This window comes from Chaetodon trifascialis, chromosome 15 (genome assembly GCF_039877785.1).
Source record: "Chaetodon trifascialis isolate fChaTrf1 chromosome 15, fChaTrf1.hap1, whole genome shotgun sequence".
Lineage (NCBI taxonomy): Eukaryota > Metazoa > Chordata > Actinopteri > Chaetodontiformes > Chaetodontidae > Chaetodon > Chaetodon trifascialis.
Window position 1 is genome coordinate 23,946,357 of NC_092070.1, and position 18,023 is coordinate 23,964,379.

General features: G+C 45.2%; 1 protein-coding gene across 1 annotated transcript; it reads left to right on the plus strand.

The window, feature by feature from the left end:
- Positions 1-8,025: 8,025 nt before the first annotated feature.
- Positions 8,026-11,190, plus strand: LOC139343742 (uncharacterized). Its single transcript, XM_070981521.1, has 2 exons — positions 8,026-8,418; positions 10,606-11,190. Exons 1-2 carry the CDS (start codon positions 8,026-8,028, stop codon positions 11,170-11,172), a joined length of 960 nt encoding a protein of 319 aa, XP_070837622.1. The 3' UTR covers positions 11,173-11,190.
- The last annotated feature ends 6,833 nt before the right edge of the window (positions 11,191-18,023 follow it).

An 18,023-nucleotide genomic window follows, 5' to 3' on the forward strand; every position in this document is an offset into this window, starting at 1 on the left:
GGCCAAACTGAGGTGTGGCTGTGGAAACACACACATATCACGCAGCTAATTACCCTCTCACACACGTCCAAACGTGCAATAAACTCCACGAGCAGCATTGAGGAAAACTGTCTGAACTTTACGCTTCACGGGAACGAGCGATAATATTGACGGTGAAGTTTGCAGATTCGCATCGTGGAGGAGTGGACCGCTGTCCTCGGTGCAGGTCTGCGCTCTCTGAGGGCCCCTCACCTTCCTAAGTGTTGCTTCGATGCAGAAAGACTTGTACATCGAGTGGGATCCTTGTATATTTTGCAGTATGCATGTTTCAAGCTCTCTTGCAGAGCAACAATACAATTTAAACAGCACTTGACTCTGTTAAACACCGTTCAGGCTGAATATATTAACAGAAGGAGCAGAGAAACACTCATACAGCTCATATTAAACGCACACACCGTGCTCTGCACTGTCTTTTATATACTTCCGCACAAGAACAGAAGTGCATATAACAAGACTTTTACCCTTGTTGGTGAAATGTAGGTGCTGTTCTTTCATACATAAAACACTCGTGAGGCTCTTTGATGAACGCTCAGTATAAAGCCTGAACAGAGACGCAGAGGCTGTTAAAGCAAAGAGTTTGATCATCCAGTTGGCTACAGATTGACAAATATGTAGGAATCAATGTGGCCAGCATCAAAACCAAAACACAGAAAGGTGTTTGTTTCCCACTCAACACATTAAACTACTCGTGCTTTGAAAACCTCTGCTGTGCTTTAGCCAAAGGGCCGTCTCTTCAGTGCCAAAACGGGACAAGTAGGTGACTCATCGCAGACTCATTATTAGATAATGTTTAGAAAAATCATCAAATTATTCATTTCAAGTGTGAAAATCGCCCTTTGAGTGTCTCCTTCCGGCCAGAGTGCTTAACCCTCCGAGACTGGCGGTAATGTGCGCAGACAGGCGCCGTCATGAGCGGCAGCGTCCGGTTAATTCGCCCTGATTCCTCACCTGAAGCGCCGTGTTCACGCAGACTGGCACTGACAGGTGAGCTGACACCTCCTCGACACGTATCCCACTCTTACCTTTTAAGAGGCGATTTGAAGAGCCTGTTATCTCTGAAATCTGATCTTTAGGCTGAAATTCTCTGAAGCTTCCTTTTGCATTCACGCTTTGCTGCATCAAAAAACAATCCAGTGGGTCTGATGTGGAAGAAAATGCTGATGCACTTTGTTTAGAGTCGATATAAATAAATCAGAGTCGGCATCGCTGCACCTTGGAGGCCACAGGTGGTCGAAAGATTTACCTGTTTTCTAAATGCTTGTGTAATAAAGTTACTGGAAACTGCTTTGACCCAAAGAAAAAGACTCAGAGTCAGAAGAAGAATTTGTCTGCACGTTAAATATAAAGCTACAGTAAGCAGCTGGTTAGCTTAGCTTAGCACAAAGCCTGGAAACACAGGGAAACAGCTAGCCTGGCTCTGTGCAGGTAACATAATTCACCTCCATGCACCTCTAAAGATCACTAATTAATCATTATAAATCATGGGGAGTTGTGTGCTGGACTGTTTCTAAGCTGTAGCAGCTACTTCCTGGAGGATTTTGGTTGTCAGGCAAGACTTCAGGAAGTGACTGAGCCAAGAAAACTTCAGCATTTCTGCTCATAAATGTGTCCAAATTGATAGATGAGATTTCCACAGTCTCAGATCTGCGAGTATTTCACTTCATGTTTCAGTCCATCAGACCTCCATCAGAGAATCCAGGATTGATTAATGGTCAGTATCAATAATCATTGGCAGGATGAGACTCCATCAGACCCGGTGAAGTGAACTATCTAACTATTACCTCCCTCTGATTCCAGGGCATTGAACCAAACAAAGCAGATATGGAGACTTGTATTTGGCAAAGGGAGTTTCTTTGACTGACGCCTTAGATTGAGCCGCCGGCCTCAGCATGGATTTTGATTTTCAGTGCTGTGCAATAATCCAGGATGTAGAGTTTGAGGTCTGTGGTTCGTGATGGCCCTCGGCTGATAGCCACAGCTCCATCTTCTCTTCATGTTGTGAGATTCTTGTTTTTCTTATTGATCTGTGGCGCTCTGATTAACGATGACTCGAGCCTGATCGCTCTCAAAGCCCATTTACTGTATCATGAAACCATCTGGAGCTACTTTAAAGTGTTTGCATGTGTTTTTCCACTCTCACCACATTTTCTCTCTTTTTGCGTTTCATAACATTTAAAAACTACAATTCCCAAGAGGCGGAGCTTCCACCAGCAGGTTGTATTGCATACTGCCAGTGATTACGCTGATTATCTGCACCTGCTGTCCACTGTTGAACCGTGTGTGCTCTGATGGAGGTCTGATAGCCTGAAGGCTCAATATAAAGTCACAGATCTCAGCGTGGAAAGCTCCTCCATCAGCTCGGACTCATCCATGCTTCCAGCATTTAGCCGCTGGAGTCGTGATCATCCTGCCTTTTCAGAAATGTGGCCCATTCTGATGATGCATGCCGACTTTAAATTCACCCCTTTTTAGGGAAATTTGGAAAACACGACTCTGCCCAAACAAATATATCAGGGCGAGCAGCATTAGCTCCCTCAAGCTTTCCGGCTCAAATGAATATTTTCCACAAATCATTTTAAATGTTTGCGTTTGAAGCGTCCACAGGATAATTCCTGCTAACGGTGGCTTCGTTTACATGTGAGAGGCTGTGGGTCGCCGTCTGTTTAGCACGTCTGCGAGCTGGAGAAGTTTTAGCAAAGAGCGGGAAGTGTAATGGCTGTTATCCTGCAGACTTTTATGGTGATGATCATGAGCTTTCCAGCCACAGCTCACAGCTGAGGAGCCACATCAAACGGAGGAGCAGAGATGAAGAATGGAGGCAGAGATCTCCCTGATGTACCATGTTTGGCAGAGTCTGCATAAATCTCTACAACGGAGGTGTCGAGTGGACGCAATTATGAGCATTGTTTTCAGAAATACAAGACTTTCCTTTGACTCTGCGTTCTTTCTGCAGCTAAATGTGTCAAAATATGTGTTTTACTTTGACTGATGTGTGTATTTATCAGCTTCTTTTGCATAAATATGAAGTATTTCCTGCAGTGTGGGCTCATAACAATATGAAGTCTGAGCGACGGTCAGCAGGAGCTCAGAAAACGCCTTCCCTCACATCCCGTGAGAGTCTCACCTGGCCAGTTTGGGCCTATCAGCACCCTCCAGCATCCAACATGAAGGAAACACAGCGTGAACGCATCTGTCAGGAATGACATGTGGCTGAGTTATTGATCTGTTTATACGAATCTTTTCCTTTCCCACAGCATCTATTAGCTTCCTCCGTCTCTGACACCCCACAGCAGGGGCGGAGCCTGCCGTTGACATCATGGAGGACCGTCGGGCGCTCTATTCCCGCTCCAGTGTGGTGAATGAACCGGGTGGCTGTATATTCATACATACGGATTATCAAAGCAGGGAAATGCATGCGTTCACGTTCCTCCCTGAATAACAAGCAATGAAAGAGAAAATTCAGCCAAACAGCAGAGAGAAAAATCCCTGACCTAGATATGTTAAAATCGACACGTCTGCTCCTTCATGAAAGCCTCATTTTCATACATGAATTCATTTCAAAGCTGCTTAATGCGCACAGACTGTGTTAGTGTTGTTATTACGCTGCCTGTTCCCGTTTCAGTCACATTTAAATCTATTAGGAGAAAACGTATAAGCAAAACTGATGCTTTAGTTTTTGTATGTAATCTCCCTCTTTCACTCCGTATACCAGTGTGATATCGTAACAGAAGCTGTGGCCTTCAAAACATGTTAATGCAGCACTTCTTCATCCAGATGTGTGTGTGTGTGTGTGTGTGTGTGTGTGTGTGTGTGTGTGTGTGTGTGTGTGTGTGTGTGTGTGTGTGTGTGTGTGTGTGTGACTGCAGGCGGAAGTTAAAAGACAGAACAGGAAATGGAGCAAACGAACGCTGCAGAAGTCGTGTCTCGCTCTCAGTAAATACTGTCAGTCATGGAGGGAAATCAAACTTGAATCCGGCTCGTTCTGTCTAATTTTGGTTTTGAATGCAGATGCCAGAACGCAGCAGCGGCAGAGCTTTACGAGCCTCAAACGGCTGCTGTCTGCAGCAGAAATAATCTGTCTGCCTTCTGCGTGCTCCAGCGTCGGAGATAAGGAAGCCCTTTATCTCCGCTATTGTCTGTTATGACTGTTAACAAGACTGTTTAGCATCACTTAAAGCTGATTATACCGGTTTGACACACTTTCAAATCACCTTAGGTTATTATGAATGCTAAGAGTGTTCAGGGAAATACAGTATCCTGCTGCAAAAAAGGAAAACAAGTGGATTTTTGCTCTTTTTCTGATTACTCTGAAAGTCTGCTCCGGGTGCACAGACATCACTGGGACGTTAGCCTTCGCGTCAGCTCTGAGGCCTCATTTTGACTTTGCTGTTGGTGCAAACATACAAAAACCGAAGAGGAAAGGTTGAAGTTTGGCTCACGGCAGGAAAAAATAAACGTTAGATGGGAATTTACGGCTGCTGTTGCTGGATCTGTGTCTTATTGTGGTGCTTTTTTGGCAAATCTCATTGAAATAGACACAGTGGTGATCAGATTAAAGCAGCACTGCTGAGCGGCCATTCATCAAAACACAACACCTGTGGACACACTAAGACGGCGTCTGGACTGCCTAACGTCTCAAGATTGGCGTGTTAATGCCGTCAAGTGCAGCGAGGAGTTCAAGGACTGACATATAGAGCAAACCGCCACTAAACGCTAACATGGCGAGGAAACCACCCTTGCACACCCGTCCTCAGCTTACAGCGGCGTGTTAGAAGCTAACCCTCGGCGCTTCACGGATGACCTCCTTGGACGCCATGTGCTGATCACGTGGCTTCTTTTCAGAGTTACTTCCTGTCACTTTTAACATGTGATGATGGACTCTGGCTGAACGCGACCGTCAGCTGATATTGAACGAGTGAAAGTGTCGCTGGCGTTTTCCTGTTAGAGGTTGTTTGATGGCTGAAAGAATATTTCAGATCGCTCTGCATTTGCATGGGTGAAAGAACCTTTATGCTACAGTTGCTTGCGTACATTCCCCTCTGGGATTACTCAACAAAAAGCAGTAAATATGCAAAGCAGATTAATTAGTTTCCCAAGGTCACTTGTACAGAAAAGGGCTCCATGTGTTAATAAACCAACGGCGTGTTACACAAAATGTGATTTGTCTGCAGACGAGTGAGCGTGTGCAGATGAGCTGCTGCTCGGGTTTTATTGATATTTGCTCAGGAGTTAACGAGGCTCCGTGCACGCCTTCATTTGGCCAAAAAGTATTTCTGTTTAATCCACAGCCTTGAAAAACCGCAAGGGTCGGAGTTGTTAGAGCATCTTAGTTCTGGTGGCTTTAACCGGAGGGTGTGCACGCTGCACCTCAAAGTCCACAGTTCATTTGAATCCGGTCCTAAAACCCTGCCAAACCAACAAACTCAGCGTGCTGACTCAAGACCGGGCTTATTAGCTCTAATCCCTGGCAACCCTCTGTGTTTGTATTATCAAACAGGATTAGACTGATACCTGTGTGTCGGTTTACCAATAAACTGGCTCAACTTTTAGCTTTTAAATGCCGACAAGTCAGATAATCCACCTGTGATGTGACAGGTGCCTCTCTGACTGCAGGTGTGTCAGTGTGGGAAACCTGCAGATTCACTTTAACAATAAATTCTGAAAGGTCTAACGTTTGGGAGAGTTTTGCTGATCGTTTGGGAGATGATAATCGAGCTTGACCGCTCAATAAATGAGGAGTCACCCTGCTGAACAAACTGCTAACTGTTTAAATGAATTTCATTACTCTGTCATTGTGTTTGTGTCGGATAATCAAATCTGGATCAGCATGAAAAACCACCGAGAGGCTGCAGAAATACAAATGTTAGTATTAGTCTTCAAATTAGGCAGAAATTGCAGTTTATTTTGTCATTATCCGTTAATCTGCAAATTATTTTCACAATGATTTGATTCGTCTTTTGTGCTAAAGTCTAATTTCATCTTGTGCAAATGTTTGCTTTATCTGACAAAAACCTACGATGTCTACGGTGTGGACTTTTCTTCTCATCGACTCATCAATTAATCAACTAATTGGACTTTAAATCCTCCTATCGGTCGACGCTTGTTGTCTGCGCAGCACACTTCAGGTACAAACGACAGGCTGAATGTTACTGAAATGCTTAAACGGGTTTCTAATCTTTTTCCTGATGGATTAACCAAATATAATGAAGCACACAGTTCTGTGGAGGTCTGCAGCTCCTCCTCATCCTTTAGCACGTTTGCTCTGTGGCGTAAAATACCCTCAGATGACTGTGATCAAGTGAATGAGATACAACCCACTTAAACGGACCATTAAGGAGAATTAGGCACATCATAATCGTAAGATACTGTGGCACATTACATGAGCCGGCTGATTAATTTCTCACATGTGGCTGCAAAGTAAAAGACTTTCCTCCAGAATGAACCGGAGCTCAAGGTAATTACAAAAATACTGATTAATTAACTAATCCTGAGAAATATTCCAAAGTTAAAACAGCCAAACTGCATGCGGTGGTTTGGCCACACGTCGAGGCGCATGTCAGCACTGCCCTCTGTTGGAGGGAGCGGCTCATTGCACGTGTTGACAGGTTCCATCATATCAGCGTTGCACCACGGGACGGTACAATGGTGCATTTTAAACAGACGACAGCAGTAATGAGATCAGGCGGGGGCTTCACCGTCCACTGAGCACAAGACGCAAGAGCTGTTTCCAAGCTCGCGAGCTCTCTGCAGAGCGTAATCGTGTTAAAGAGCGAGATCATGTTTCGATCAATGGACACATGCTGACACTTGTGTCCCACCAAAAGAGCACAAGAAAACACAACTGTGATGTGAGCGCTGTTGAATGGACGCAGGGGTGTCGTATTGCAGCATGCGTCGCCCCTGTGAGTCCCAGGCAGGGAAAGAATCCAGCGTTTGACCAAAACTCGATGTGATCTCCACCATTTTCTGAGGGTCAGCTATGCTACACAGACCTCATTGATCCCATGTTCAGCAGATAAAACTACAACTTGCACATAATTGCTCCGGGGTACTTTGGGATCAATACTGTGCCAACGTATCAGGCTGTATTGGAAAGTCTCTGTATGGGTGATTGCTTGCTTACATCAATCCGGCTATAGCACAGAGCCATTTCCCGGCCGCTGCCCTGCCCTGCTCCTCTTTGTGTAGCAGCTACAATTGAAGCGGATATTTTCCTCTCATTGTCCGCTCCCGGAAAATTTCAGGCAAAAGGCGACGCCGCAGCTGTTTGGTGGAAGTTTTTGAAAGCAAACCAATGGAGGCTTGAGCCTGAGTGGGTCTATGGAAACCCTCTGGGGAGCGGAGGGCAAGCCCCTCCAGCTGGATGCAGCCTCAGGACTGAGCGCCTGTGATGGGAGATGATGGTAAGGGGATGGTGGTCACAGGATTCTCTCGAGGAGGTGGAGATAGCATAGGAGGGTGGGTAGATGGTTGTTTAGTGGGAATCTGTAGCGTTGCATTTTACTGGTTTCTCTGGGAGGACGGCGGGCAGGATTTCGCTCCAGCTTCAGATTTCTGGACGTTTTCTGGTGGTTAAGAGATTTAAACTTATTGTTTTTCCTCATAAAGACAAAGAGGCTTGATTCAGATTTAAAGGTAGGTGTTTGTCTACTTGTTTACGTCTTGTTTGCCTGCTCACAGCTGTTCTCCAGTGGAAGTGGCAGCAATTTATGTTAAAGTTACTGGAAACTAACACTTCAGCTCTGATTTTATTAGATTTAAAAACAAATCTTTTATGAATTTAGCACCAGTGTGACTAAAGGGCTCAGCAGTGGCTCCTCGTCACACTGATCTGCACTTCATGAGACACGCATCACTCTTTATATATCTGTTATTCATGGAAAAAAAAAAGAAGTTAGGATTTCACTGTGTTACGCATTGGTCCTAACAGAGACCTGCGTCTCCTCACAGACTGACTCTCACCTCCACAGAGTCGTCCAGGAGGCCATGCCGGTCAGCCCAGAGAACATCCCCCTGGGAGAGTGCACCCTCTCCCAGTCCAGGGACCAGCTGACGCCCCCCAGCCGCACAGAGAGCACCGTGTTCAGCCTGTCCCGCAGCGAGTCCCTCTGGACCACCGAGGCATCGCGCACCAGATGTGAAGTCTTCTGGTTCCCCATCCACCTCATGTCCACCGGGGGCAGCTTCCTGGCGTGCGGCATCATCATCAGCGGCCTCTACTTTGCCGGCCACTGCAAGAAGGTCACCAACATCCTGGGACCGGCCCTGCTGTCCATCGGACTGATGGTGTTCGTGGTGGGCGTGGTCCTCATCCCCATCACCAAGGAAAACAGGAAGAGGTCGAACATGAAGAAGCCCCTCAGCTACTACAGGCCTCCGGTGTTCAATCTGTGACGGCGTTTGGACTCAAAAGGGGAAACCTGAGCAGATTGAAGCGATCCTTTTCAGCATGGGAGCCAGTTATTTAAAGGCTGATTGACAACACTAAGCACTTATCTCAGTCTGCAGCGTGCATGACGGCGTTTGCATCAGTAGCATGGCTGTCGGAGAGGAAGGCGAGAGCACGAGGACAAAGGCGTGCTTCATGAAATGCAATTATTCACACACAAGTTAGTGAGGTTACTCGAAAGCAAACTGTCCTTATGAATATTTAGGAGGGAGAAGTGTACCAGGGGGACTTCCTAATGCTGTGTGCTACAGTATATGTCCATTCATGAATAATTAAAGGCTGTGAGAGCTTGTATTTGCTTTGTCTTGCTGTGTCCACTGACGTCCTCACTGTGGAACTGAAGGAGACTTTGAGTGCATTCATCTTCAAATATATGTAAACGGCAATAATTTGACTGCTGTGACCTGAAAGCACATTTTCATAGCATTTAAATGTTACGTTGCAGGAAAGTTTAATTAACCCCTTCAGAGCAGATCCATCATCATGGACATGAAGTATTCATTGGCCTGATAAACTCGGCAGATGGTATTTAAAGCAGCTATAATCCATGCTGAATGCATCACATGACGGCTTCTACCTCAAATTCAAATAAGCTTTATTGGTTTAAGTTGACTTAACATCACAGTTACAGAACATTTAAACGAGAAAACTGTATAATCACAATTACAAACACACCTGTGAAAATACGTTCAAAGCCTCACTGCAGTAAAAGTACGTGAGTATTATCACAGAGTATGAACAGTAAAATGTTCCCCGTCAGTCTTCTCTGCTGTCCTGTGAGAACCACGTATCTCCAAAAAGCTTGACGAGCTTAGAAAAACAGGCTGTTTTCAGCTTTGTGACGATGCTTTTTCAGCTGATCCAAGAGGCTTTTTAAAGAGTTTAAGTAGCTGAGATGTAGTGGAGAAAATAGAATTACTCAAGTACAAGTACCTCAGTTATACTGCACCACTGCTGCACACTGCACACCCAGTTAGCGACCAGCTGCTGAGTGGAGCGTTTAGCAGACAGATGTTGTTAGTGGAGACCAAAACGGAGATAAAAAGAGAGTTTTTATTGGACGAACATGAAGCCACATGACAATGAGGCTGTAAATAGAAATTTGAAGTACATATACTTCTTTAATCTGGAGGACATAAACTGAATGTCCATCAGGTCTTCAGTGAAACAACACTGACAGATGACAACAAGGATCTTTTTGGAAGTTTTTGTTGATAGTTTCAGTCGTACACATTAACAACATGAAGTCAATTCCATAATATTTCACTTCATGCTAATTCAGAGGGTTTTGTCATTGAAGGCCTTGTACAGAATACTCACATGAGAATCATCCTGGACGTATGAGCTGTGTGGGCTTCAAGAGGGTCTGTTAACCCTAACAGACCTCAGAACAGCTTAGAGCTGAGGCGATTGGTTGATGAGTTAATCAACAGAAAATTAATATGCAACTATTTTAACAATCGATTAACCCCTTAAATTCTTTTTTTTGGGATAAAAATGCCCCAAATTCTGTGATTTTCAGACTCTCAGACGTGAGCATTTGCTTCTTCCTGTGATATCAAACTGAATAACTTTGTGTTTCGGACATTTGAATGAGTCAGTTTGAGTAGTTTTCTGACATTTCGTGATGCCTCAGAGAAAATAATCCACGGATTAACCAATAATACATCATAAATCATATACGGGAAATCATTTTATGACTTTACACTCTGTCACAAATGATAATAGACGCGTTTCATTTTAAGTTTGAACAAAAACCAAAGAAAATCCATGTGAGTGGAAAAATAATCTGAGTTCACATGTCATAAATTACCAAAGAGAAACTGGTTTGAGACACAGCTGACTGTCCAAACGGAGCTCCATGCTGAGTCACCTGGTGTTTCACTCTGAATATCAATTTGAAAGTCAAATGATGTTGAAGCGTCGCGAGTCTGCAGGCCGCGTGTCGTTTGCATCCGGACAGGCAGCGCGCGCTGCCGCGGACCTGCAGCTGAACTTTAGGACGGTTTTTAAACTGAAGGACATCTAAAAGGGAAGAGCCCTCAGAGCGTCGGTGTGTGCTCAGCCTGAGGAGACACCTTGTTTGTCCTCACTGACGGTGGGGCGTGTCCCTCCAGGTGCGCTGCTTCAGCTCAGGTGCGCAGAGCGAAGCATCCTCCCGTTACGCTGCTGCTGAGAGCTGCTGTAATGTTTCCACCATGATGCTGATCAGGTGGATCGGCGGGTGCGTCCCTTTGTTCCTCGCCGCCGTCCTCTTCGATGTCCTGGGCCTCGTTCTGCTTTTCGTGGGAATATTCGCCAACCTGCGCATCGACGGCCGCTTCTACGGCGACTTCTTGATCTACTCCGGCTCCCTGATCATCTTCTTCAGCCTGGCCTTCTGGCTCATGTGGTACGTGGGAAACGTCCAGGTGTCGGAGGACAACGGCTTTCAGACCAGGAGCAGCCTCACGCTGCTGGCCAGGAAGTTATCGGAGCGGCTGAGCCAGAAGCTGAAAAGGCAGGAAGGCGTGAAATGCGTGGAGGACTGCAGCCAGGTGGACTCACCTGCACGCAAAGCGAGCCGGGTGACGTGGGGCAGATCCACGGCGTACCATAATGAAGGCTTTGACGGCAGCCTGGACTCCCCTGCAGAGGAGAGGAGGGTGAGAAACCAAGAAGAAGAAGATAAAGAGGAGCTCTGAAGCAGCACCTGAACGGATACCTGCGCGTCAACATGACGCTTTGAACGAGGCCAGTCACTGTTTTATGGAGGATGACGCTGCGTGATGAAGGCGTGATGAACAGCTTCTTCCTCTGATGCATTTTAAACTGGTCTGGACGTGTTGGTCACTGCTTTCACTTTGACTTCAGTTCACAGGTCCATCATTTCCCTGACAGGGAGCGTCCTGTGGAGGGTTTGCACCATTTACTTTCACTCTCAGTTCATCAATTTCAAGTAATGGCGAGTTTAAAGGAGTGTTTTCCTTTTCAGCTGGACATGAAAACACTGAACTGGTCTACAGGCAAGAACACAGTTCAGCACGTGTCCACAATTAAACTCCCAGTAAGAAAAGACTGAAGGTTTGTTTGGCTTTCAATGGAGCAGCTGAGGAAAATCCTGTTTGCTCTTAAATTCACATTATTTATGGATTTTATTTTATTAATCGCTCTGTTCAGTTGTTTTTTAAGTACATTTTATTTCCCAACATCGTGGTTAAAATGCTGTTTTAAAGCAGGTGAAGAGCAGACCTGCCTGAGCCCCAAAGTGTCCAAAGTTTCTGTTCATTCAACTCATTTTAAATGTGTTAGTTAATATTCTGTTTACCACTGAAGCACATTATCAGAAGCCCACATGTTAGAATAATAATAATATTAATAATAATAAGGCAACACCTTCATTATTCAGGTGTTATTATGGAGTTAAAACCTGGTTTAGGCCCTTCGTTATTTTATTGTGCTCATGGTGCATTTTAATAAATAAACCTGTGCTGAAAGATGTTTGTTGAACATTAACATGTACACAGAGAATGGGACAAACATGGGGACCACCGGGCCCTGTAGGTTGAATCTTTATTTGTTGTTTTGGTCTGAAGTGACGTACACTGAATCTATAAAATACTGTAAAACAGCATTCAAGTCGAGTCCTGATTTGCTGTCAAAGCGACGCACACTGGTTAGACTGGTTTGTCTCTGGTGTGCTTTTGGTTAAACAAACCTGGGAGTCCTCAACAGATCTGCTCCACTGTTCTGTTCATCTCTGTCGCAGCAACACTAATCACACGTTTAGGGAGAAGTGGCCTCAGAGGCTGATCCACAGGTCTGAGTCACGTCCTCTGTAAATGTCTCATTTCTAAGGGCTGAAACGGCCTCTGACTAATAAACAGTTAGCATGACTGGCAGCCTAATGCTCTTTAATCTAACCCGTGACAAGGCTACAGTAAATAAAAGTGCTCCGGGAGGCAGGACAGTAAATCAAACTGGGGACAAATAGTGGCAGCTTGACTGGTCAAACAGGGTTCTCACACAGAAGTTTCCATTACGCGTATTTCCTCTTTGTGACAGTCACTTCACAAAAGGTATCATTACTGTGGTGGTGCGTGAACCGTGGCCTGGCAAATATTGAGCGAGTGCTTGAATGCAGTGTATCCAACCTGCAGAGCTGCTCCCAAGCTAAATATAAAGGGTAAATATGTTTCCCGGAGTAAATCTCCGAGCTCAGCGGGAGCGAAGTCGAGAGGAAGCTGATAAAAGATGCAACACGCTGATGAAGCGCTGAATCACTTTGGTTTCATTAGCTGAGCAAAAAGATCAGGGGGCCCCAATTAATTACAGCAGGCTTATGGCTGTGTAAACACGAGCGGCTGATTATGAAATATATGTGCATAAATCTGTCACACAGGTCACAGACAATGGGGTTGATGTGTCACATTAATGGCATGAAAGGTGCAAAACAAGTCGGCCCTGCAGAGGAATGAGGACGGCTGTGGGGCTGCTGATTTCCAGCTCGAGCCATTGTTGTGGTTGGAGCCGGTCTTGCCTCCGAGTCTTGTGCTATGAAAGAAATGTAAGGTGTGCTTGTGAGGGAAAACCAGCGATCCAGAAGACAGGGACAGACTTGTTCTCACACCTGTCAGAGCTTCAGACCTCTTCCACCTGTCCGTCTCACCTGGCCCGGTCATGGAGAGGAGGAGGGCCACCGTCGCCTTCCTGGTGCTGGCTCTGATCCTGGACGTCGTCGGCCTCATCCTCTTCTTCGTGGGGATCTTTGCGCCGCTGAGTTTCTGGGATTTCTTCGTGCTGTCCGGACCTCTGCTGATCTTCCTCAGCCTGGTGTTGTGGATTTTCTGGTACATGGGGAACATCACCGTGTCTGAGGAGGAGCTCAATCTGAACAAACAGGACGTGCTGTGACTCCCGCCCGAGCCGAGCTGAGCCGGACCGGGCCGAGCCGAGCCGCTGGAGGAGGGAGCTGGCAGGTCAGACCGAAGCAGCAGCTTCATCAGAAATCATGAATGTGTGAGACCTGTGGCTGTCTGAAGCCTGAGTGGAGGATATGTGATAAATCCAAATCCAGGCACAAGCAGAAACACATTTGACTAATCCCAGGAGATAAAAAAACTCTTCCACCCTTTGACTTCAAGCTGAATCAACTCGTCGTGTTGTACATGGACAGCACTGATTCCCGGACTTTGCTGGAGAGGAAATGTGTTTCTCAGCACTGTGGAAGCTTTGAAATCTGCACCATGATGACTCTGCCTGCTTTATGTATCTCACATTATCAGCCATGTTCACCGTGAGTTGGTATTTCTGTTCATGTAAGATGAAAAGCTTTTGAAAACAGTCACTAAACGTGCTCTGAAATGGCCTGTTGTCATGTTCTCTGCGACGCTGCTGCTCTCTAAAAACAAGCCAAACAGGCGCAGTCGGTTTTAGCTCGGGGATATTTCACTAAGATCCACCCAGCAGACAGAGTAAAGGTGACTGCAGCACAGGCAGGTATGCAGAGAGGCAGAAAACATGTTGCCTCATGAAGCGATGAAGCTCCAGCAGCCGGCGCGGAGGATGAAACCAACGCTCCTCCTCCCAGCGTTAATCAGCACTCAAGGCACCATTAGCTCCCTCAGACATGGAGAGCGTTATTAATGTGTCCATTTGGTTCCTGCCCCTGAGAGAGGAAATGGAGGAGAGGCGTAATGTGTCTCTCTCCCTGCTCAGAGATGGAAACCCCGCTGCTCAGCCCCTCCTCCCCCGCGGGACGCCGCCTCCCTCCGCTGTGCTGAAAACCCCACAAGTTCTCTTGATGGTATATGTCATTATAATCTTAATCACAACTGTACTCATCAATGCATAATAGCTTCTCCCGTGAGAGGATTATGAGAGGAGAGCAGCTGAGTTCATGTGCACGCCCCGGTTGGCTGTGGATCAGATCAAACAGCGCGGCGTGGTGCCGTGTCCTCTTTCGCAGGTAATGCCGAGCAGATATGAAGCTCGGCGGTTTGAAAGAGCTTTGACTGATGGTTGGATCCATTAGCGGTGCCACGGCGGTCACTGCTCTTCCTGGACTGTCTGTCACCAGTGGACAAACACACATGGACCTGTCAGACATGTCTTTTTAAAGGTTTTTCATGTGTCTAATTGGCTTCATTAAATCATCTTGATATGAGTTATTACTGTTTCATGAAAGGAGTCTGAAGTGGACGAGTGTGTTCAGCGCTGTGAGGGTGCAGTTATGAATGAGCAGATGTGTGCAGGCGATGAAGTGCTGATCCTGTCTGTGTGTGCGTGTGTGTGTGCGCGCGTGTGTGTGTGAACACTACTTCAGCCTAAAAGCTTAAAATGGCTGGTGAGTCCGTGATGTCATCTGTGCAGCATTGTGATGTGCATGTCTCCCTCCAGTGGCTGTCGAGCTGAAGTTGGAGGTTGATTCTCTAAGATGATGGAAAATGAATCGAACTAAGTGTTCCCGATTTATGTTAATGGTGAACTTTGGATGTAAGAGATGTAGTGAATGAGGCGAGTCTGTCTCTTCAAGAAGTACACAGTGGACGAAGTACTCAGACCCTCAGTTACAGTACTAATACAACACTGTAAAAATACTCTGTTACAAGTAAAAGTCCTGCAGTGAAAATGTTATTTCAGTGAAAGTATGTAAGTATAATCATGACAATGCACTTCAAATATTAAAGTAAAAGTACTGCAGTGCAGTAAAGTGTCCCCCTGTGTCTGTTGTTCTCTTATCTCTGTAGATCATTGTGTCCCCTGTGTCTGCTGTCCTCTTGTCTCTGGTCTCTTTAAATCATTGTGTCTGTTGTGCTCTTGTCTCTGGTCTCTTTAGATCATTGTGTCCCCTGTGTCTGCTGTCCTCTTGTCTCTGGTCTCTTTAAATCATTGTGTCTGTTGTCCTCTTGTCTCTGGTCTCTTTAGATCATTGTGTCCCCTGTGTCTGCTGTCCTCTTGTCTCTGGTCTCTTTAAATCATTGTGTCTGCTGTCCTTGTCTCTGGTCTCTTTAGATCATTGTGTCCCTTGTGTCTGCTGTCCTTGTCTCTGGTCTCTTTAAATCATTGTGTCTGCTGTCCTTGTCTCTGGTCTCTTTAGATCATTGTGTCCCCTGTGTCTGCTGTCCTCTTGTCTCTGGTCTCTTTAGATCATTGTGTCCCCTGTGTCTGCTGTCCTCGTCTCTGATCTCTTTAAATCATTGTGTCTGCTGTCCTTGTCTCTGGTCTCTTTAGATCATTGTGTCCCTTGTGTCTGCTGTCCTTGTCTCTGGTCTCTTTAGATCATTGTGTCCCCTGTGTCTGCTGTCCTCTTGTCTCTGGTCTCTTTAAATCATTGTGTCTGCTGTCCTCTTGTCTCTGGTCTCTTTAAATCATTGTGTCTGCTGTCCTTGTCTCTGGTCTCTTTAGATCATTGTGTCCCCTGTGTCTGCTGTCCTCTTGTCTCTGGTCTCTTTAGATCATTGTGTCCCCTGTGTCTGCTGTCCTCGTCTCTGATCTCTTTAAATCATTGTGTCTGCTGTCTTTGTCTCTGGTCTCTTTAGATCATTGTGTCCCTTGTGTCTGCTGTCCTTGTCTCTGGTCTCTTTAGATCATTGTGTCCCCTGTGTCTGTTGTCCTCTTGACTCTTTAGATCATTGTGTCTCCTGTGTCTGCTGTCCGCTTGTCTCTGGTCTCTTTAGATCACTGTGTTTCCTGTGTCTGTTGTCCTCTTGTCTCTGGTCTCTTTAGATCATTGTGTCTCCTGTGTCTGTTGTCCTCTTGTCTCTGGTCTCTTTAGATCATTGTGTCTCCTGTGTCTGTTGTCCTCTTGTCTCTGGTCTCTTTAGATCATTGTGTCTCCTGTGTCTGTTGTCCTCTTGTCTCTGGTCTCTTTAGATCATTGTGTCTCCTGTGTCTGTTGTCCTCTTGTCTCTGGTCTCTTTAGATCACTGTGTTTCCTGTGTCTGTTGTCCTCTTGTCTCTGGTCTCTTTAGATCATTGTGTCTCCTGTGTCTGTTGTCCTCTTGTCTCTGGTCTCTGTAGATCATTGTGTCTCCTGTGTCTGTTGTCCTCTTGTCTCTGGTCTCTTTAGATCATTGTGTCTCCTGTGTCTGTTGTCCTCTTGTCTCTGGTCTCTTTAGCTCATGGTGTCTCCTCGTTCATGTCTCAGCAGGACGTTCCTGTTGTTGGTTGAGGTGGAGCTCATTTTAAACTAATGATTCTTTTCATTCTGGATCAATCTGCTGATCCTTTTCTCGAAACATTGATTGATCGATCGATGGATCGTTTGGTTTGGAAACTTTGTGAAAACAGTGAGAAATGTGCTCACAAAGAGCCCAAAGTGACGCCTTCACCGTGTTTGTTTAGTTTTATCAATCGACTGATTGCTTCGGCTGTACTTCTATAAACTGTTGTTCATGTGTTTTGTGTGCTATTGTGCTAATGTGTTATCTTAATAGATAAATGAATGAAAGCTGTTTGATGAATGTGGAGAAGCACAAAGTGGCCTGAAAAGAAAAGACTCATGTGCAGTACAAGTACCTCAAATTTGCACTGGAGTACTGTACTTCCATTCCACCAGTCATCAAAGTTTTTAAGGAATCATAGTTTTCAGTTTCGAGAACAAATGAGCTGTTATTGATCTGTTTTTAGAGGTGATTCAGACACATTTCCAGTACAGCAGAATCTCTGAGTTTGATCGAATATTAATGTATATTATTATATATTAAGACATTTCATTGAGAAACACACTGTCAGCAGAAAATCAGTAATGTTAACATAAAATTTAATATCAGCGAGAAGGAAAAAAGCCTGCAGGAACACGAATCAGATCCAGAACAAAGACACCATGAGCACGTCACAGCTGATCACTGTGTATTAATCACATTTCTGGACAAAATAAGTGTTTTTAGATACTTTATATTTCATGTCAGTCTTCATCAGTTTATTCTTTCATGTATCTGGTGAGATATGGAAATGAGTGAGAAAAAAAATGTGTATTTCAACTCAGTATTCACCTTCGGGCTACGACTAAGAGGCATTTTAAATGTTAATTAATCTGCCAATTATTTTCTCTATTTATCAAATAATTGCTGAAATTCATAGAGCCCTCAAATGTCTCGTCTCATGTGACCAAAACTCCAAAAACCAATGAATTTTTTGGACACTTTTTTCCTTGATAAATAAATTAAATTATGCTTACAATAAATTGCTGCCTCTTCATTTTCAACCATCGACGAATTGCCTGATTCTTTCAGCTCTGCAAAGATTTAATAACTTTAGAGCCTCAAGGATTAATATTTTCTCATTAGTGGTTATTTTTATTATTTCCCCTGTCTGTGTGTGAATATTTGCACATCCTCACGAACTCAGACTGACTTCTGGTGTGATTATTCTGATGATAACTCACCTTCATTTTACCTGTATGCTGCGTTCAATGACAAAACGCCTGATCAACACTCCACCTTGGCAGAGGTGTTATCATCTGATGGAGGCCTTGGCTGGTTGCACCGCGCACCTACGCTTGCACACACACACACACACACACACACACACACACACACACACACACACACAC